The 19,556-nt window shown below is 40.6% G+C and overlaps 2 protein-coding genes across 2 annotated transcripts in view; one reads left to right on the top strand and one right to left on the bottom strand.

Annotated features, from left to right (window-relative positions):
- Positions 1 to 174: 174 nt before the first annotated feature.
- LOC311070987 (uncharacterized protein) lies at positions 175 to 8,610 on the bottom strand (the record flags this gene model as incomplete). Its single annotated transcript, XM_084095204.1, has 4 exons — positions 175 to 1,165; positions 1,364 to 1,753; positions 2,651 to 2,821; positions 8,328 to 8,610. 4 exons carry the CDS (start codon positions 8,608 to 8,610, stop codon positions 366 to 368), a joined length of 1,644 nt encoding a protein of 547 aa, XP_083951330.1. The 3' UTR covers positions 175 to 365.
- Positions 8,611 to 12,593: 3,983 nt separating this feature from the next.
- Positions 12,594 to 19,556, top strand: part of ankrd27 (ankyrin repeat domain 27 (VPS9 domain)) — a 45,426-nt gene continuing 38,463 nt past the window's right edge. Inside the window, exons 1-2 of the mRNA XM_084094838.1 lie at positions 12,594 to 12,711; positions 17,260 to 17,382. Of these exons, the coding sequence (XP_083950964.1) occupies positions 17,281 to 17,382 (102 nt within the window). The 5' untranslated portion in view covers positions 12,594 to 12,711; positions 17,260 to 17,280. The remainder of the gene's footprint in view (positions 12,712 to 17,259; positions 17,383 to 19,556) is intronic.

The following is a 19,556-nucleotide window of genomic DNA, read 5'->3' as shown; positions in this document are numbered from 1 at the left end:
TATAAAGTCAGAATTGCATGATATAAAGTCGCAATTGCGAGAAAAAAAGTCAGAATTCTGACTTTATAAGACGCAATTGCGACTTTATTTCACGCAATTCTGACTTTATATCTCGCAATTCTGACTTTATAACACGCAATTGCGACTTTATACATTTACATTTACATTTAGTCATTTAGCAGACGCTTTTATCCAAAGCGACTTACAAGTTAGGACTAGATTAAGCGAGTCATCATGAAGAGGCAAAAACAAAAACAACGCAAGAAGTGCTCAAGATACGAAGTTCAGGCATTATTCGGAGTCGCATTAGCCCGATAAGTGAGGTTTTAGAGGGAAAGGTGTTTTTTTTATTTTTTTTATTTTTTTTATGAGGTTAAGTGCTCACGGAAGAGATGGGTTTTCAGCTGTCTTTTGAAGGTTGTCAGGGATTCTGTATTCCGGATGAGGGTGGGGAGAGCGTTCCACCAGCATGGAACTGTGAATGAGAATGTTCTGGACAGTGATTTTGTGGCTCTCTGTGATGGAACCACGAGACGTCGCTCGTTGACCGATCGTAGGCTTCTGGTAGGGATGTAGGCTCGTAGGAGTGAGTGAAAGTAGGAGGGAGCTGAGCCTGAGATAGATCTGTAAGCGAGCGTCAATGCCTTGAACTTGATGCGAGCAGCGAGAGGTAGCCAGTGCAGAGAGATGAACAGAGGAGTGACGTGGGCCCTCTTTGGCTCGTTGAAGACAAGACGAGCTGCAGCGTTCTGGATCATCTGTAGAGGTTTGGTTGCACATGATGGAAGTCCAGCCAGAAGAGCATTGCAGTAGTCAAGCCTAGAAATGACCAGGGCCTGGACGAGAAGTTGTGTTGCATGCTCAGTTAGGAAAGGCCTGATCTTCCTGATGTTGTGCATTGCAAACCTGCATGATCGAGCTATCTTTGAAATGTGATCTGTGAAGGTCAGCTGGTCATCAAACGTTACTCCAAGATTTCTGACCGACCTTGATGGGGTGATTGATGATGAATCTAGCTGGATAGTGAAGTCGTGCTGTAGAGACGGATTGGCAGGGAGGACGAGAAGCTCAGTTTTTGCCAGGTTGAGCTGCAGGTGATGTTCCTTCATCCATGTCGAGATGTCCGCCAGACAGCTTGAGATCCGTGCAGCTACTGTGGGATCATCTGGTTGAAATGAGAGGAAGAGCTGTGTGTCATCAGCATAGCAGTGGTAGGAGAAGCCGTGTGCTTGTATGATGTGTCCCAGTGATGTGGTGTAGATGGAGAAGAGGAGCGGTCCCAGCACTGAGCCCTGAGGAACACCTGTGGTCAGTTGATGAGATCTGGATACTTTGCCTCTCCATGCGACCCTGAAGGACCTACCTGTGAGATAGGACTCAAACCAGTGGAGGGAAGTTCCTGTGATGCCCAGTGATGAGAGGCTGGACAGAAGGATCTGATGATTCACAGTGTCGAAGGCAGCAGACAGATCCAGGAGAATGAGGACTGAAGATTTGGAAGCAGCTTTTGCAATCCGTAGGGCTTCTGTGACTGACAGTAGTGCAGTCTCAGTTGAATGCCCTTTCTTGAAGCCAGATTGGTTGACATCCAGCTGGTTGTTTAGAGACAAGAAGGATGTTACTTGGTTGAAAACAGCTCTTTCAAGTGTTTTCGCAATGAATGGTAGGAGAGAGATAGGTCTGTAATTGTCTACAAATGATGTGTTTAGCGTTGGTTTTTTAAGCAGTGGAGTAACCCAAGCCTGCTTGAATGCTGTAGGGAAGGTGCCAGTATGGAGGGATGAGTTGATGATGTGTGTGAGTGCTGGTAGAAGTGTGGGAGAGATGGCTTGTAGAAGGTGTGAGGGGATGGGGTCTAGAGGGCAAGTGGTAGGATGACTGGAGAGGAGAAGTGTAGATACTTCTTCCTCGGTTAGCGGAGAAAAGGAGGACAGAGGGTTATTGGCTGTGGAAGGGGTCAGTCTGGGTTCCTGTGTGTGTGGAGCTGAGAACTGACTGCTGATAGTTGTTGTTTTGTTGGTGAAGAAGTTTGCAAAGTCGTCAGCAGTTAAAGAGGAGGTGGGTGGTGGTGGAGGTGGACAGAGGAGAGAGTTGAATGTCTTGAAGAGTGATCGTGTGTTGGAGGAGTTGTTGATCTTGTTGTGGAAGTAGGAAGATTTTGCAGCATGAACATCACCAGAAAAGGAAGAGAGGAGAGATTTATACATACTCAGGTCAGATGTGTCTTTTGATTTGCGCCATTTCCTCTCCGCTGCCCTGAGTTCGGTCCGGTGTTCACGAAGAACCTCAGACAACCAGGTGTTGGAGGGAGTAGCGCGTGCTGGCCTGGAGGAGAGAGGGCAGATATTGTCTAGAGAAGAGGTTAGAGTGGAGCATAAGGTATCCGTTGCGGTATTCACATCCAGAGGTGAGAATTGTGAGGGTGAGGGAAGAGAAGATGACACGGCAGAGGAAAGATGGGAGGGAGAAAGTGAGCGCAGGTTTCGCCTGAAAGTGACTGGTGGGGGGGTTGGTGGTGCAGGGGTAGAGAGATGTAGACTGAAAGTAATGAGGAAATGATCTGAGACATGGAGAGGTCTCACCAAGATGTTGTCTGTGATGCAGTTGCGTGTGTAAACCAGGTCCAGTTGGTTGCCTGATTTGTGAGTACCTGTGGTGATAAGTCGTTTGAGATCGAAAGAGGCTAGGAGAGAGATGAAGTCAGTTGCATGCGGCTTTTCGAGATGGATGTTGAAGTCACCGAAGACTAGAAGTGGGGTGCCGTCCTCAGGGAAAGAGGACAGCAGCACATCCAGCTCCTCTACGAAGTTACCCAGCTGACCTGGGGGGCGATAAATGACTACAATGTGGATCTTATTGGGAGTTGTAAGTGTAATAGCATGATATTCAAATGAGTTGTTGTTGCATAGAGAAGAGAGTGCTGAGTATTTCCAATTGTTAGAAATGAGAAGCCCTGTACCCCCACCCCTCCCAGACTGGCGAGGGAAGTGAGAGAAGGAGAAATTGCTAGAGAGAGCAACAGGGGTTGCTGAGTCTTCTGGACGAATCCAGGTCTCAGTCAAGCCCAAGATACTAAGAGTAGAATGAGATGCAAAGGCTGGAATAAAGTCAGCTTTATTGACTGCTGACTGACAATTCCATAGACCCACGGAAAGAGAGAGAGGTGTGTGCAAGGATGAGAGAATGGGACGTAGATTAGCAGTATTGCGCTGCATTTTGCGCGTGATGAAAGGGCGTTGCCGAGAGATAACGGGAATGTATTGAAAGCACATGTTGAGTAAGGTGGAGAATACGATAAAAAGTGGGAAGGGAAAGGGAGAAGGAGATACTTAAGTGCCTTTCTGGTGTCCTTGCTCGGTGGAGTCGCGCAGGTAGAGTCGCTGGTCTTTACCCGAGTCGGTCTTCACACGAGGAGGCTGAACACGACAGCTGAACGCTTCCGCTGACGCTTCCGCGACAGCGCGCAAATTACACAGATATAGATATAATGCTATCACTGCTTGAGTGAGGACAGCTGTCTCAGTCGGCCAATTAAGTCATAAAGCGAAAATGGGGCAAATCGAAACTGCTAGGAGTCAATACTTAAGTGCTATTAGAACTGCAATAATAATAATAATTTCCACGCGCGGCCGTTGATTAATGTAGCAACGCGTCTAAATAAAATACAGAATTATGTGAAGTTAAAAATGCAAAGTAAACAGAGAATCGAAGATAGTCTTACCTTGAGTCAAATACAACACTGAAATAACAGGAGAACTGAGTATTCTGAAAAACCACTAGCGCGCTCTTGCCGTGCGTCCTCTTAAGCTGACCGCTGGTCCTTATATCTCGCAATTCTGACTTTATAACACGCAATTGCGACTTTATTTCACGCAATTCTGACTTTATATCTCGCAATTCTGACTTTATAACACGCAATTGCGACTTTATTTCACGCAATTCTGACTTTATATCTCGCAATTGTGAGATAAAAAGTCGCAATTATCTTTTAAAATGTTTTAATGGCGCTTTTGGGGGATTTAAAAATCCAGTCGCATACTGTGACGTCGTGCCGCGACGCAGGAATGGACGGAACGGAACGTTCGGAATCGTTAGTGGAATCGTTAACGTGTGGACGTGGACGAATCGATGGACGATTGGGACGATGGACGATGGAATATTGCGACTTTATTTCACGCAATTCTGACTTTATATCTCGCAATTGTGAGATAAAAAGTCGCAATTATCTTTTAAAATGTTTTAATGGCGCTTTTGGGGGATTTAAAAATCCAGTCGCATACTGTGACGTCGTGCCGCGACGCGGGAATGGACGGAACGGAACGTTCGGAATCGTTAGTGGAATCGTTAACGTGTGGACGTGGACGAATCGATGGACGATTGGGACGATGGACGATGGAATATATATTATATCCATCCAATCGATGGACGATGGAATATATATATATATATATATATATATTTATATATATATATATATATATATATATATATATATATATATATATGACAGCAGTGAACGCGTCCGACTCTGGCTCAGCGCCAGCCAACGCGCGAAAGCACAGTTTGAATCTGGTAACGTTAGTTATGCGAGCGAGTGGCACATATCGTGAAGTAACATGGCATTTTATTTTGTTTGAAATTTTCCAGTGGGACAACTAATTTTGTCTTCCACTTGGCCTACAAAAAAATCCACTTGTCTCGGACAAGCGGACAAGCCTTAATGTCGAGCCCTTCTTGGTTACAGGTTAAAGCAGGGCTCAGTAGTTTCGGGATTTCTTCGCTGTATTCTCGCTTTTTGCTCTCAGGTTTTTCTCTAGAGCTCCCCCACAGCTTCGGAATAGATATTTGACAACACTGTTGTAAAAACTCGTTGGCGATTCTCAGACACCAGAGGCTAGTACATCAACGACATCAAAGCAGATGGGACATTCTTTAAAATGTCTTCTTCATCCGGGTTCAAACAGCGTGAGGGAGCGCAATAATGACAGCATTTTAGCAGATTTCTTCTGGCCATAAAGCAATTGTTTACATCGCGAGACCTGATATCACGCGAGACTTTCTGACGCGGCGGCCGGTGTTGTGCCGAATTTCGACCCCCTGCCAAATTATTACCCCCCTCGTTGAAGTCAGTACCTGATTGCCTAATCCTAACCCCACCCCTAATCCTACCCCTCCCCCACAACTAATCCTAAACCTACCAATACTAGGGGGGTAATAATTTGGCAGGGGGTCGAAATTCGGCACAACACCGGCGGCCCGCCGGCTCAAAGTTGCAAGTGCGTATTTTCCGCTCACGGGCACCAGGGGGGTGCGAAACGACCACCATTCAACCCGAAATAAGTAATATAACCATTCCAATGACTCCGAAGCTGTTCAGTTAAGGTAAAAAAGTTACTTAGAGCACCTTTAAGGAACCACTGGCATTATTGGAGATTGACTGAGTTGTTGTTCTGGACATGCTGGTGCCCAGCAATGCTGATATGCCACCTGGAAGGTCACGACGTGCCTAATTTCAGGGTCCGAGTGTCAGCCGCATAATCGAGATATGCTTCAGTCTATCTGTATATGTGTGGAAAATTACTGTGTTTATCTATTTCTTAGCCAATGAGAATCATTCAACCTGGAAGCAAGGACATAGCTTAGACATTGGTGAAGGGTATAACTGTGTGTGTGTGTGTGTGTGTGTGTGTGTGTGTGTGTGTGTGTGTGTGTGTGTGTGTAACTGCTGTGATCTTTGTAACTGTAAGCGGGGCGGCCTACAAACTCCTGTGTGAGTCTTGAAGCTGAACTTCTGCTGATGAAACTGCAAACTATCTTCAGTAAAACTTTTCTTCAATTTATTATAATTCTGACTCCGGGTCTTCTTTCAAACATCTGGTCCTTGGGTCCTAAACTGTTAACCCCTAACAGGCTATAAACTGAAAATAGAAATTAACCAGATCCAAATGGCCACCAACAAGTCAATATTTAAGCAGCCATTAATTATAATATTAACTGTCCAAAATGCACAAATTACTCAGTGTATTATATTCTCTATATATATCAAAAGTGTTACAGGTTACATTCAGGTTACATTGTCAGTAGATATGAGATACAGTTTTCTTTTATTATTATTATTATTATTATTATTATTATAGCAGTTCTTATTAGCAGTTAATAACGCATCTATCTGATAATAGTGATGTGCATATTGCAACATCTCTGCAATTCAGCACTCCAGTCAAGTAATGCATATGAAAATTATGCAAGCTTATTTTGTCCATTAGATTGAAACATCTGGAAAAAGTCCATACATTTAACCGCCCATAGACTCTCCCCTTGAAGTAATCAGGACAGTGGTTGAAAGTGGACAAAAGAGACGGATTAAAACACCAGGTGTAAGCGGGAATGAGTCTCCCTCGTCTACTTGTGATCCGATTGACCAAAACGCATCTTAATACCAGGTGTAAACAGGGCCAGAGATGCTCAATTGGTTTGAGATCTGGGGGATTTGGAGGGCAATACCTTGAACTCTTTTTCATGTTTCTCCAAACCATTCCTGAACAATTTTTGCAGTGTGTCAGTGCACATTATCCTGCTAAAAGAAGCCACTGCCATCAGGGAACACCATTGTCCTGAAGGGATGTATAGTCTGCAACAATGTTTAGCTAGTGGCACATGTCAAACTAATATCCATACCAGGACTCACGGTTTCCCAGCAGAACATTGAGAGCATAACACTGCCTCCACCGGCTGCCTTCTTCCCACTGTGCATCAAACTGCCATCGTTTTCACAGGTAAACAACACACACGGCTGTCCTACAAGAAAACATGATTCATCAGACCATGCAACCTTCTTTCAATGGTTCTACCCTTTTAGGCACTTTTAGTGGTGGACAATCATGGGCAATCTGACCAGTCTGTGGCTAAGTAGAAAACCAGCTGCGTTTCCATTACCCTTCAAATTGCGCAAATTGAAATTGTGAATTGAAAATACGCCCAATGGAAACACGTCATTTTCGCTAAAACTCACATATATCGCAAAAAAGTTTTTATGCTCGCATGAGGTGGATTTTCAGGCAATTCGAAAAAAGAATATTTTGCAAAACTGCAATGGATTTTTCATATTTACAGGTCACCTGGTGTACGTATCAGTCGATCAGTCTTTTATTTATTTATTTATTTATTAGATTATAGCATAAATGCTAATTTTCATATGTAGTCCCAAGGCAGGAAGACATCAACACAAAAAGATAATATGACAATATACAACACATAAGGATATGACAATATACAGTCTCAGGGTAAGTGGGACATTCTCTAATGTTTGTTGGGAGGCTGTTTCAAAAGTGACGTCCTCTGATAGACAGAACAGTTTGTCCAAAGGTAGTTTTTCTGTGCTGGATCTCTAGGTCTCCTTGGTTTAATGTATGTAGAAAGTGGAGGTGGGGCTAGTTCGTGAAAACTTTATAAATTAAACTACTATTTTTAAAATTAATAAAATGTTCAAAATTGAGCATATTGTATTTTTCCAAAATATTACACTGATTTTTTGAATAACATTTCTATGGGTTTTAAAATTGTATCTCCAGTGAGTGACCAGGTTGTGATGCAGTAATCTATATGTGGAAATATCATTGAATGTAGGAACATTTTAGCAGAAGTAATAGTCATTGATGGTCTGATTTGTTTAAAATTAAGTAAATTAAATTTGATTGTGTTCGCTGGGAGTTTGATGTGTGTTTTAAATGAGAGTGTTGGGTCCAGTGTGACCCCGAGGTACTTGAACTCTTCTACAATGTCAAGTTCCACTCCCCCCAGGAACACGTTGGACCACTCCAGTTTTATGGATTTTTTGGGGGAAAATCATAGCAAAGTTTTCTTTTTGTTCAATAATAGGCAGGATTTAAGCAGCCAATGCTGTATATTCTCCAGTGCTGATGTGAGGATGGATGATGCTTCCTGTGTGCTTTTAGCAGGTGTTAAAATAACCGCATCATCAGCATACATTTGGAAATGGACTTTTTGACAAAGGTTTGGCAGATCATTTATATATATACAGAGAACAATACTGGTCCCAAAATAGAGCCTTGTGGGACCCCTGCTGGACATGCAAGGTAAGACGAGATAGTGCCACCAACACTCACAGACTGTCTTCTGTTGGATAAGTAAGATTGAAATCTAATTTGTAAGTTGCTTTGGACAAAAGCGTCTGCTAAATGACTAAATGTAAAATGTAAATGAAACCAAGCTAACGCATCTTCTGCAAAGTTGAAGTGAGTCAGTTTAGACAGAAGGGCTTGATGATCTACTGTATCAAACGCCTTCTTTAAATCCAAAGACTGCACCAACACAGGTGGTTTTATCAAGCAAGGATTTCACTGTTTCTATGAAGACACAGTTTGCCGTCTCTGTGGAGTGGTACTGGCGAAACCCAAATTGCATGGGGTGCAGGAGAGAATGGCCGTGGCTGAGGTGTTTATTCAGCAACTTGGCAATCCACTTTTCTGCAACCTTAGATACAACAGGGAGGATGCTGATGGGGTGATAATTTGAAATGTTTGCTTTGTCTCCTGATTTAAACATTGGTGAGACTATAGCCACCTTCCATCCTGATGGAACAACTGCCATATTAACTGATAGATTTATCAGATGTGTTATCGAGCATACCAGCGCGTCTTTGTGTATTTATATATTGAACTTGCTTTAACCTGAAAACCGGCTGTCCAGGATCAATAGGCTTACAAGCTATCTCTGGCGAACTAAACATTTGTGTTATTTCATTGACAGAGTTAATAAATAAATGATTGAATTCAGTTGCTATTTCATTTGGATTATTTAGCAGCTTGTTGTTAACTTTTATTTCCAATCTATCATTGTCCATTTTATTTTGCTTTCCAATCAGTTTATTAATATTTTGCCATATGATTTTGCCATTTCCATTTGCACAAAAAATTGCCTTGGCTTTACGTAAGGTATGAGTTGTTTTGTTTCTCATCTCTTTGCCTATCAATGGTAAGACCAGATTTTAAAAACACTTTGAGTAAAATGTTTCTTTCTTTCATAACTATTTTGCAGGGATTATTCAGGGTAGATGGTTTCCCCTTTTTTTTTTTTTTTTTTTTACCTTTTCCTCTTTTTATAAAAGGTATATTTTTAAGATGCCGCGGTATGTTTGGACAGAAGACGAAGTTCTTCATTAAACTCATTAAAGACAAAAGTGTTACGGGAATACTGGATTCTAAACCAAAAAGAAATAATACAATTTATCAAGACATCAAAGAAGATATAAGGGATAAACACATCATACTTTCTTTCCTTGCCATTAATGCTTGGGAAAAAACTCCTACGTCTCATTCGATTAAAAATAATAGTGTGGTGGCCATGATTTTTGGAATGACTTATCCCGAGAAGAAAAATTCAGTTTTAGTCGCATAACATTGGTTAATGGAAACGCAGGAATTTCGCAATAGTTTTTTATCGACATTTAGAAAATATTGCAAAAGTTTTGTCCAAATCTGTTATGGAAACCTGGCTTGTGATGCTCTGAGTGTTCTGACACCTTTCTATCACAGGCAGCATTAAGTTTTTTATCAGTTTGAGCTACAGTAGCTCTTCTGTGTGATGGAATAGCCTTCGCTCTCCACGTGCATCAATGAGACTTGGGCGTCCATGACCCTGACGTTGGTTCTTCAATTGTCCTTCCTTGCACCAATTTTACGATTCACTGCTTACCAGGAAAAGCCAAGACATTTTGGAGAGGGTCTGATCTAGTCATCTAGCATCACTATTTGGCCCTTCTCTCTCAGATGTTTTTGCTTGACCATTTTTCCTGCTTCCAGCACATGCAATTGAAGAATTTACCATTTAATCGTTGTTTAATATATTCCAACCCTTTGACAGGCATTATAGCGAGGCAGACAAGAAAGAGGAGATGCAACCAAACAGCAGTCGTAGTTTATTTAACAAAACAAAAACAAAGAAGGAAGTCCACAGGTGAGAAAACAATAGGATAACTTTACAAACATAGTAAAGACAATATCAGACAAAGAACTAAAGGAAACTGAGGGCACATAAATACACAGGCTAATAAGTAACTAAACAAGACCTTAAGTAACCATGGAAGACTTAGGTTTAGTCAGAAAGATGGAGGACCCCAGTGGAACCGAAGGGGAAGAGGGCCTAGCCACAACAGAGCCTCCTCCATCAACTTCGTTCTGAAGCTGATGGAGGGGGTGGAGCCAGAGAACCAGACGAAACCGATGGAGGGGGCGGAGCCAGAGAACCAGTCGAAACCGATGGAGGGGCAGAGCCAGAGAATCAGTCGAAACCGATGGAGGGGAAGAGCCAGAGAACCAGTCGAAACCGATGGAGGGGCAGAGCCAGAGAACTAGACGAAACCGATGGAGGGGAAGAGCGAGAAAACCGTACAAAGCCGATGGAGAGGAATAGCCAGAGAACCATACGAAACCGATGGAGGGGAAGAGCGAGAGAACCGTACAAAGCCGATGGAGAGGAATAGCCAGAGAACCAGACGAAACCGATGGAGGGAAAGAGCCAGAGAACCAGTCGAAACCGATGGAGGGGCAGAGCCAGAGAACTAGACGAAACCGATGGAGGGGAAGAGCGAGAGAACCGTACAAAGCCGATGGAGAGGAATAGCCAGAGAACCAGAGAACCAGACGAAACCGATGGAGGGGAAGAGCGAGAGAACCGTACAAAGCTGATGGAGAGGAATAGCCAGAGAACCAGAGAACCAGACGAAACCGATGGAGGGAAAGAGCCAGAGAACCGGACGAAGTCGATGGACGGGGCGGAGCCAGAGAACCGGACGAAGCTGATGGAGGGAGCAATGCCAGAAAACCGGACAAAGCCGATGGAGAGGAAGAGCCAGAGAACCAGACGAAGCCGATAGAGGGGGCAGAGCCAGAGAACTGGACGAAACCGATGGAGGAGCAGAGCCAGAAAACCGGACGAAACCGATGGAGGGGGCGGAGCCAGAGATCCAGACGAAGCAGATGGAGGGGGCGGAGCCAGAGAACCGGACAAAACTGATGGAGGGGGCAGAGCCAAAAAAACGGACAAAGCCGATGGAGGGGTCTGAGCCAGAGAACCGGTCGAAGCAGATGGAGGGGGCGGAGCCAGAGATGCGGACGAAGCAAATGGAGGGGGCAGAGCCAGAGAACCGGACGAAACCATTGGAGGGGGCAGACCCAAAGAACCGGACAAAGCCGATGGAGGGGGCGGAGCTAGAGAACCAGACAAAACCGATGGAGGGGGCAGAGCCAGAGAACCGGATGAAGCCGAAGGAGGGGGCAGAGCCAGAGAACTGGACGAAACCGATGGAGGAGCAGAGCCAGAAAACCGGACGAAACCGTTAAAGTAATGATAAAGTTTTTACTTAAAGGTAAATTAAAAATTATTTGGGAAAAAAAGTTGGAATGCAATCAAATTAAAGGTTGTATCAGTGATTTCAGCCCCCCACACACAAAAAAAGATCACATTCATCTAATCTTTCCTAACGATCCGCTAGCTGCCCGCCCCATAAGCATGTCGTCAAAAAAACGCGTCTCTGTAGGCAGCCTAGGCTCTGAAATCTGCACACAAAAACAATTGGTTTCACCAACCACTCAAAACCAAAACAAATAGTGTTCCAACCAATCACCAACAGGGGGAGGGTGTTGTGAGGTTTTGAGCCAGCTTCATCTTCAGCTCTGACTTTGGTGCAGCTGTGCACGAGCACAAAACCTAATGGAACACTATTTGTTTTGGTTTTGAGTGGTTGGTGAAACAAACTTAATAACGTAAGTGTGATTGACCTAGTTAAATTAAGTTGATAAAAAGTTGAAAAACTAAGAAAAGATGCCTTTACCAATTGAAGTAATTTGTTAAGTTGATACAATAACTGTTTGCTTTTTTCAGTGTATGTAATGTATGCATGATCCTGAAACATTAGACATTAGAAAGTATACATCATTCAATATATTTATCTAAATAAACTTTCATAGTTTTTCTGAAAGTCAAAACGAAATTGCTCTACATTATAACAATTTTGCGTATGCCATAAGTACAAATGCATTTAATATATATTGATAAATCTTCAAAAGTGAATAATTAATAAAAAGTAATACAATAATAACATACTATTAGATTGATTTAATGAGAGGTGTAAAATAATATTACATAGACTAGCCTATATCAAGAATGTCATGTTTGTTTTTATTCTAGAATACAAATATTACATTTTCATCCTAATTTAAAATGAACATGTTTTACTTGTATTTAAACATATTTTATTGAATGAATAAAACCTGTTTTATAAAATGACCTGGTTTGATTAACAAGGCTTTGGAGTTTTCCACTAGAGTACGCTGTTGTCCAGTCATACTTATGCGAAGTAATTCATACAAGTTTTCCCAATTATTTTATTTTATTGTTATTTTTGACATTTTTGTAATTTTAATTGTTTGTGCATCTGTTCTTAAATTTAAATAATTTTAAGAAGATTTTGCCTAACCTAAACAAGACGCTTCCCTGTGTCACGATAGCAAACTGAAAGACGCTTTGTGATTGGCTAACACCTCATCGAGCACAGCTCTGATTGGTGTGTGTCATTTTACCGTAATCATCAGTGTCACTGACGATAGTTGTCTGAAATGTTTCTGCGATCGCTGCCAAACTCCAGTAAATGTTCTGTTTACCACTTTACCATCTTGTACATAATTATTTGAGGTAAGACGAACCTGTTTCCTCTTTCAAGACGGATTAATAGTTATATCTTCAGTGTTTTTGCTCTTTTGTTTTAGAGCTGTTAGCAATAGCAAGTCTGAGGGACTGACAGAAAATGAGCGCTAATATTAGCACTCATATTGTCATTATTTATATACAGCATCAATTAAACATGCATGTATACACAAATAATTACAACTAATCAGATACCATACTTGATCAACCATTTGACCCATGCAGTTTGTGTTTTCTTCTGGTTTGCATATGGCTAGTTAGCATCGGATGCTATTTTTACAATTAGTCATGAAATACAGATTATGTTTTTTTACGCATGGTGTTGAATTACAAATTATGTGTGATCTGAATCGGCGTCAGGGTCAGATACCGATTCCAGACTCAACCTATGGATGCCATGTATAAAAATATGCACACTAAGCATATGTTGTTGTTTTGAGTCTCCTGTTATTTTCCCTTAAATTGTGTGCTTGCTTTTATCAATATTATCAGCATTTTCTAAGGCCTCTAACGTTATCTATTTACTAACGAATATAAGTGTTTACAGCAAATACAGTGTTCATGATTGTAAAACATGAGCATAACTGTTGTAATGTTCGTATTGATTTGCAATGAGGTACGTGATCATATTTTGAATTGAAACTTCAGAACTGTCTGTTGTTTTCTTTTTATCATTTGATGCATTATTTCTGAACAAAATTATTTAAGTTGCAGAAAAAAAAAGAAAAAAAAAAGAAATCTGCCATTTAGGCTAAAAGTTTTGTTGTCGTTATTGACAAGATTTTTAGGAATTCACTAGAGATTGTCCATTGAAATTGATTTTGTGAATCCCCCCACACATTTAAATAAGTGGTGAGAAAATTGTAATGATTTCTTTTACATTGTTGGGAAGCAGGCAACCAGTTTAAAATAATATAATGCAGTGTGGTCAGTTTGCATCATTACTTCACAGTGGGACTGTCGTCACCTGATAATTGAGGTAGATTTGAGTTTCATCTGCTTTTAGCATTATTGCCATTATTTGACGTAGTGGGAAACATTCAGATTGAACAGGAGAGGTCCAAGGATAGATCCCTGGAGGACTCCGCAAGTTTACATATAATGCCATTATATTCAACTACTATCAGGCCATATTCACTATTCAGGTCCTGAATTTTAGCATAGGACTGTGATTAATGCGCGTAACTTTTAAGCTGTCTTGCAAGTTTGGTGCTTATAATGCAGGAATTCACCCAAAATACATATAGCAATCATGTGGATTGAATAAATGAACACAGATAAACAGATCAAATCAATAATTTGAAATCTTTCTGTAAGACTGTAATATCACCAACAGTGAGAGTGAATCAGCACTATCAGATACCTGTACTGTAATCGAGCTGCAAGCTGACATAAAACCCTTTGGCTTGCGTTTACAATCAGTGATGCTGTCATCAGGAACATGTGTTTAATGCTAGAGCGGGACCCAATATTTAACACAGCATCCATCACTTACCAGTTCTACTTGGTCTAAGGTATGATCTACTGATTTTTTTTTATTTATTAAAGATTAAACACTTCCATAGGAAGTTTTTTTTTTTTTCTCTCTCTACTATGAAAGTCAGTGGGTCCATCAACTGTCTGGTTACTGACATTCTTCAAAATATATATTTTTTTGTTCAGCAGAAGAAAGAAATTCAGACAGGTTTGAAACAACTTGAGGGTGAGTAAATGATGACAGAATTCAGAATTCATTTTTAAGTGAACTATTCCTTTAAAAGTAAGGATGCTCATAATTAACAGTTAACTGACATTAAGAATTTTGACAGATTAATACTGGTTAAATATCGGAAATGTAATTTAACACTCCGCGGGTCTCCTCGATGACCAGACCGGAGATGCGCTTGACTCCGCCGCGTCATGGTTAAATATGTGTGTGTGTTGTAGTCCAGCCAAATGATCTCTGAGGACAGTAAAATGACATCTCCCGTAATGTCACGTCAGTTGCCCATTTTTGTTTTGTCCGTTTAAAGTATAAAATCGTTCTGCTTGAATCATTTGTGGCCTGGTGTTGGGTCAAGATAAAAGCTCATTGTGAAGTACTTTTATATGGAAAGTCATGTGACCGATTGCCAGCGTATTGGATATCTGGGAGGCATGGAACAATTCAATGTCAACCGGAAAACACACTCCATGAAATCCCTGTAAGGATGACAGGAGTGTGGTTCCCCCTCAACCCAGTTTGTTCTGGCCCGGAGGAGCAGATCACATGGCAGATTTCACATTCTTCAGGGTTCAGCAGACAGTCATCCCAGCAATCCTCCCATGATGCCCAGGATGAGGGGTGGAGGCCTGACTCTTGAATATTATCAGGATTTTGGCCTTGACCTCTCAGAGCTGCCATGTGATTCTTTAATCTTCGCCTGGACACCCTGAGCCTCTTCATCTTCATGGCTTTCCTCTTCCTTATCCGTCATTTCAACGATTTGAAGATGAAATTATTCATGGTGTCGCAAACTCTCTTTAACCATCGTAAATATGTGAGTAAGTCTTTAGCAGAATCGTTCAAACTTTTACTGTTTTTACATGTTTTCTGGTTGGAACATGAAGCTGAGGATTCTAGACTGGAAATGTTCGTAGTAAAACACAAACTTCATGGCCTGAATACCATCTAACATGGTTGAATAATAGGGTGAAACACAATGCTCTGGACGCTTTTTTCCTCATACTGTAAAAAAAATGCAGTAAATCAATGGTGTTTAAGTGTCATTTTAATGCGGTAGAAATATACTACTGCGATAGTAACAATTAAAATAATCACAATTATGTTAACTGGTAGAATTGGTGGGTGAAATCCATATAGTTGTCATTCAAATAATGTTACAATGCAACAAAAAAAAAAAAAAATGCAATGGTCTTAAAAACAAGATTCATTTTCTTAAGTGTAGTTTCTTAAATTGTTCTGTTAATTTTGAGATACAATATGTCTCAGATATGTTCTTGACAGGTTTTGTGAGATTCTACAGTCTTTCTGGTCAGAATTCACACACACATTTTAAGGAAGCGAGTCGAATAGACTTTTTATTTCCCACTCTGAACATAGTGGGGATTTCCTGCAGTTTCAAGACTGGCTCAAAAATGCAACTGTAGGTGGAAATGTAATAAAGGCGTCTTTCCCCCCCTCAGAAACATGTGCTGTGGCTTTGAATTTCAGTCAGAGGAAAGTCTGTTGTTGGGTGCTTCGCCGCCTCATAGTCTGCCTCTGTTTACTTGGATACGCTCATGTTTACTGTACATTGGAGTGTCTTGAAGTTAATTTCATTTTCAGAATGCTTAAATGAGTTCAGCTGAATTTCTACTGATCGGACATACAGTGAAAGACAAAAAGGCTCTCTTCCTTTAACTTCTGTCTGTTTGTAGAAATAAATTGTGAGTGATGTTTTCCTGTGTAAAGTGGGGTCTCTGAAAAAACTCACTACCACAAATGCTACTGTAGGGTGGCCTGAGTGGGCGCTATAGGGCATTGATATGCAGTTGTTAAGGTGTTCAGAGTGTTTACGGAGGCATTATTTTGCGGTTGATATATAGCCTAAGGTGACTGTGTACTAGTAGCCCATGTCAAAAGTAACGACCTCGAGTCTCTGATATTGCTCTGGTCCCTCTTCAATGTTAATCTGATCACTTAAACAAGTTGCACTTTTGAAAATATCATTCATGTTACTATGTGGGATGGGTTACACGTCAAGATTTAAAGGCCTGTTCTTTTTTCACAGTGAAATGGAAATGAGATCAGAACATTTCTGCGTAAAAATCTGTTGCATTAACAGCATGCGAATATGTGTGTTCATTCAAATGAGAACTGTGTTGCCGCCCATTCAAATTAACATATTTATTTCGCAAAATTTTCACACCAAAGGAGGACAATAACCTTAACGATAAAGATACAGTTTTTAAAATCATTCTATCATTAAAAGAACAGCAGAGTTCACATCACAACTATAACGATAATGGCACAGAAGAACGATATCGTTGGAATCACTTTCAGAACGATCTTTTCAAGCTGATGAACGATAAAAAACATTGACAGCCAATCAGAATCAATCCTGCCTTAAAACACTGGAGCATTTAAAGCTGCAGACGACAAAACGGCAGCACTTATAATAAACAGAACGATATCTTCCACCGGTGGATGCTGATATAATTATTGTTATAGTGCATATTATCTTTATAGTTGTTGTTGATGTGAACAGGTTTTTGTTTTTAATACTTAGGAATGGGGTTTTGTTCGAATTATCTCTTTAGTACGAGTAATAGTCATGCTTGGCTTGGCAAATGCCACTTAATATTAAATTAGGTTTATAATGATATAAATACAGCTTTGCAAAGTTCAAAAACAATCCGGAGAGAAAATGTAAGCTGAGCAAAAGTGCTTAGTAATGCTAATCCAGTTTAGTTCAACCCCCACGTCCTGTGACATTTCTAAAATTCCTTTTCTCCATATGTTCCCCCATTTTGCATCATTCTTTCTCTTTATCTGTTCCTTTTTTTCTCCTGAAGGAGCTGGAGTTTGGGACACATATGGCTGTGTATGATGAGAATATCCTGAAGAACCCCTTTTACCTGGCCCTGGAGAAGCACAGGCCGGACCTGAGCAGCAGGGTGGCAGAACTACATGGCATTGTGAGTTCACACTTCCTCATTTATCACCATTTTATGTGCTTTATCGGAAATGCTGTTCAAGTTCTTACTCATTTAAACCCCTTTGAAACAGCAAAAGTGAATGTTGCATGCGTGTTGACGACTGAAACGATGAACGGATTTATTTGTAGAACAGAATTAGTCATGTACTCGTTCATGTGACTGTGGTCAGTTCACATGCGGTCAGAAAGAGGTTCAGTATGCATGAACTGATTCTTTAATGTTGGGTGATGTTTGAAGTTCTGTTAATCAGATGATAATGACAGTGTCTGTCTTGAGGTCATTCTCAACTTTAAAGCAATGCTTAAATGAATACTTCTCCTAAAAATGATTGAATGAGCTGTTTCAAGCTGATAAGCATGAACATGTGATGCACATTCTATATTATCACAAATCGTTCTGTTGTTGTGGTTATCAGCTCGTCTCTGATTTCATTTGGCCTGTAGCCTCATGCTTGTGACCAGATCAGTTCAATCTGTTCAATAATCAAGAAGTTAAAGACCCCATGAAATCAAAATTGAAGTTTTTTGGCCTTTAGTATGAATATGTTAGCCTTACTGTTAGTGGTCGACCGATATATCGGCAAGGCCGATATATGGCATTTTTTAAATATCGGCATCGGCCGATAAGTTTTTCTGATTGGCCGATGTGTTGGAAGCGGGACTTTTATTTTGACGGGGACATCAGCGCCTGATCACAGAGCGCTCACTCACATTCTCCGTCTTCATCAGTTTACGACCTCTGTCAGTCATATATCTAATACTTTGTTAGACAGAACTGGTAAACAAAGAAAGTAAATGGTATGCGAAAAAGTAAAGCTTTGCTTTTATATTATTTGTAACAGAAAAGGCAAACAATTAGGCTAAAATACTTTCTCATTTACCGTCAACATTCAGCAAATGCGCATCTACATCATTTAAACAAATCTCTGAATATCTAATAAACATTTAATTTCACAAACCTTGCAGATTTAATTGAATCCAGCTGTGATATCTTGTGAAGTGTGCATTTGTAGCCTGATAAACGTGTTACTGCGAGTGACGGTCGGTCCGTGCGAAGTGAGTTTATGCAAACAGAAGATCAGCTTCACAGGAGACTCGATCGAAAAACTTGAAATCCTTCATTTTAAAATATGCTGTGATATATCCAGTTGCCCACTGTCATATTCATATCGTTTTCATTGTGCGCTGTATGTAATATTAGCGTTACCTTGTCTTTATTTGAAAAAAATAGGATTACCAGTGCGCACTATTACCAGATTACTGAGTGCCCTTTTACAGTGTTTACTTCCTTTTTATTCACATATTCATATATTTTTAAATAATTACTTTATTTGTGAAAAATACTGTAATAGGATTGCAGTTTCAAGAAGTTGCCATCTTAAGTATAAGCATGTTTATTTTAAGGATTTGTTTTCTAATTTATTTCTAATTTATTAAATATTGATTAAAATAAATATAAAGTATATATATATATCGGCATCGGCCATCAAAAAAACAATATCGGTCGACCACTACTTGCTGTTATCTATAAGCTAGTGTGCTCCAAAACAGTGACAAAATTCACATTTAGAAGATATAAGAGATCAAAACATACAGTCTCTCACTTCCGCCAATATGGATCAGTGATTGATGACATCACTCTGCACTTCAGCTTCTCATCAGATTTTCTGTCCAATCAAATGCTCTCTAGAATCTGAAGCTCCGCCCCCTACATTATTAATAGATGCTGAAGCTGCAGCCGAAATCAGTCACTTGTTCACGCATTAACTATCATCTATTTGGTGAATGGCACATAGTGCACTATATAGGGGACGATTCAGACAGTGTAAATATGCTTTCCATTTCCGGGTTCCATTGCATATTGGAACCCGGTATGCAAAAATGCAAACTAATTTCTGGGATTTAGGACTCATTCCTGTATCGCTCTCTGTGATAATACTTCCAAACAAAGCCGAAGCAGGATCAACCATTGTGTAAAGTAACAAACACTGACAAACTGAGTGACACAGTCAAACATCAACCAACCAGAACCGAGGATGGGAACTAACTGCTGTATATTACTGTGTAATTGAAGTTTCTGTGTTGCCTGACAGCCATAAACCGCTTCCAGTTAGACTAATAAACTATATTACTTGGCTGAAGAATTGTTGATTT

The sequence above is a fragment of the Abramis brama genome (genome assembly GCF_963993115.1).
Source record: "Abramis brama genome assembly, chromosome: 20".
Lineage (NCBI taxonomy): Eukaryota > Metazoa > Chordata > Actinopteri > Cypriniformes > Leuciscidae > Abramis > Abramis brama.
Note: the sequence above shows the minus strand (reverse complement) of the source record. Positions and strands in the feature narration are given on the sequence as shown.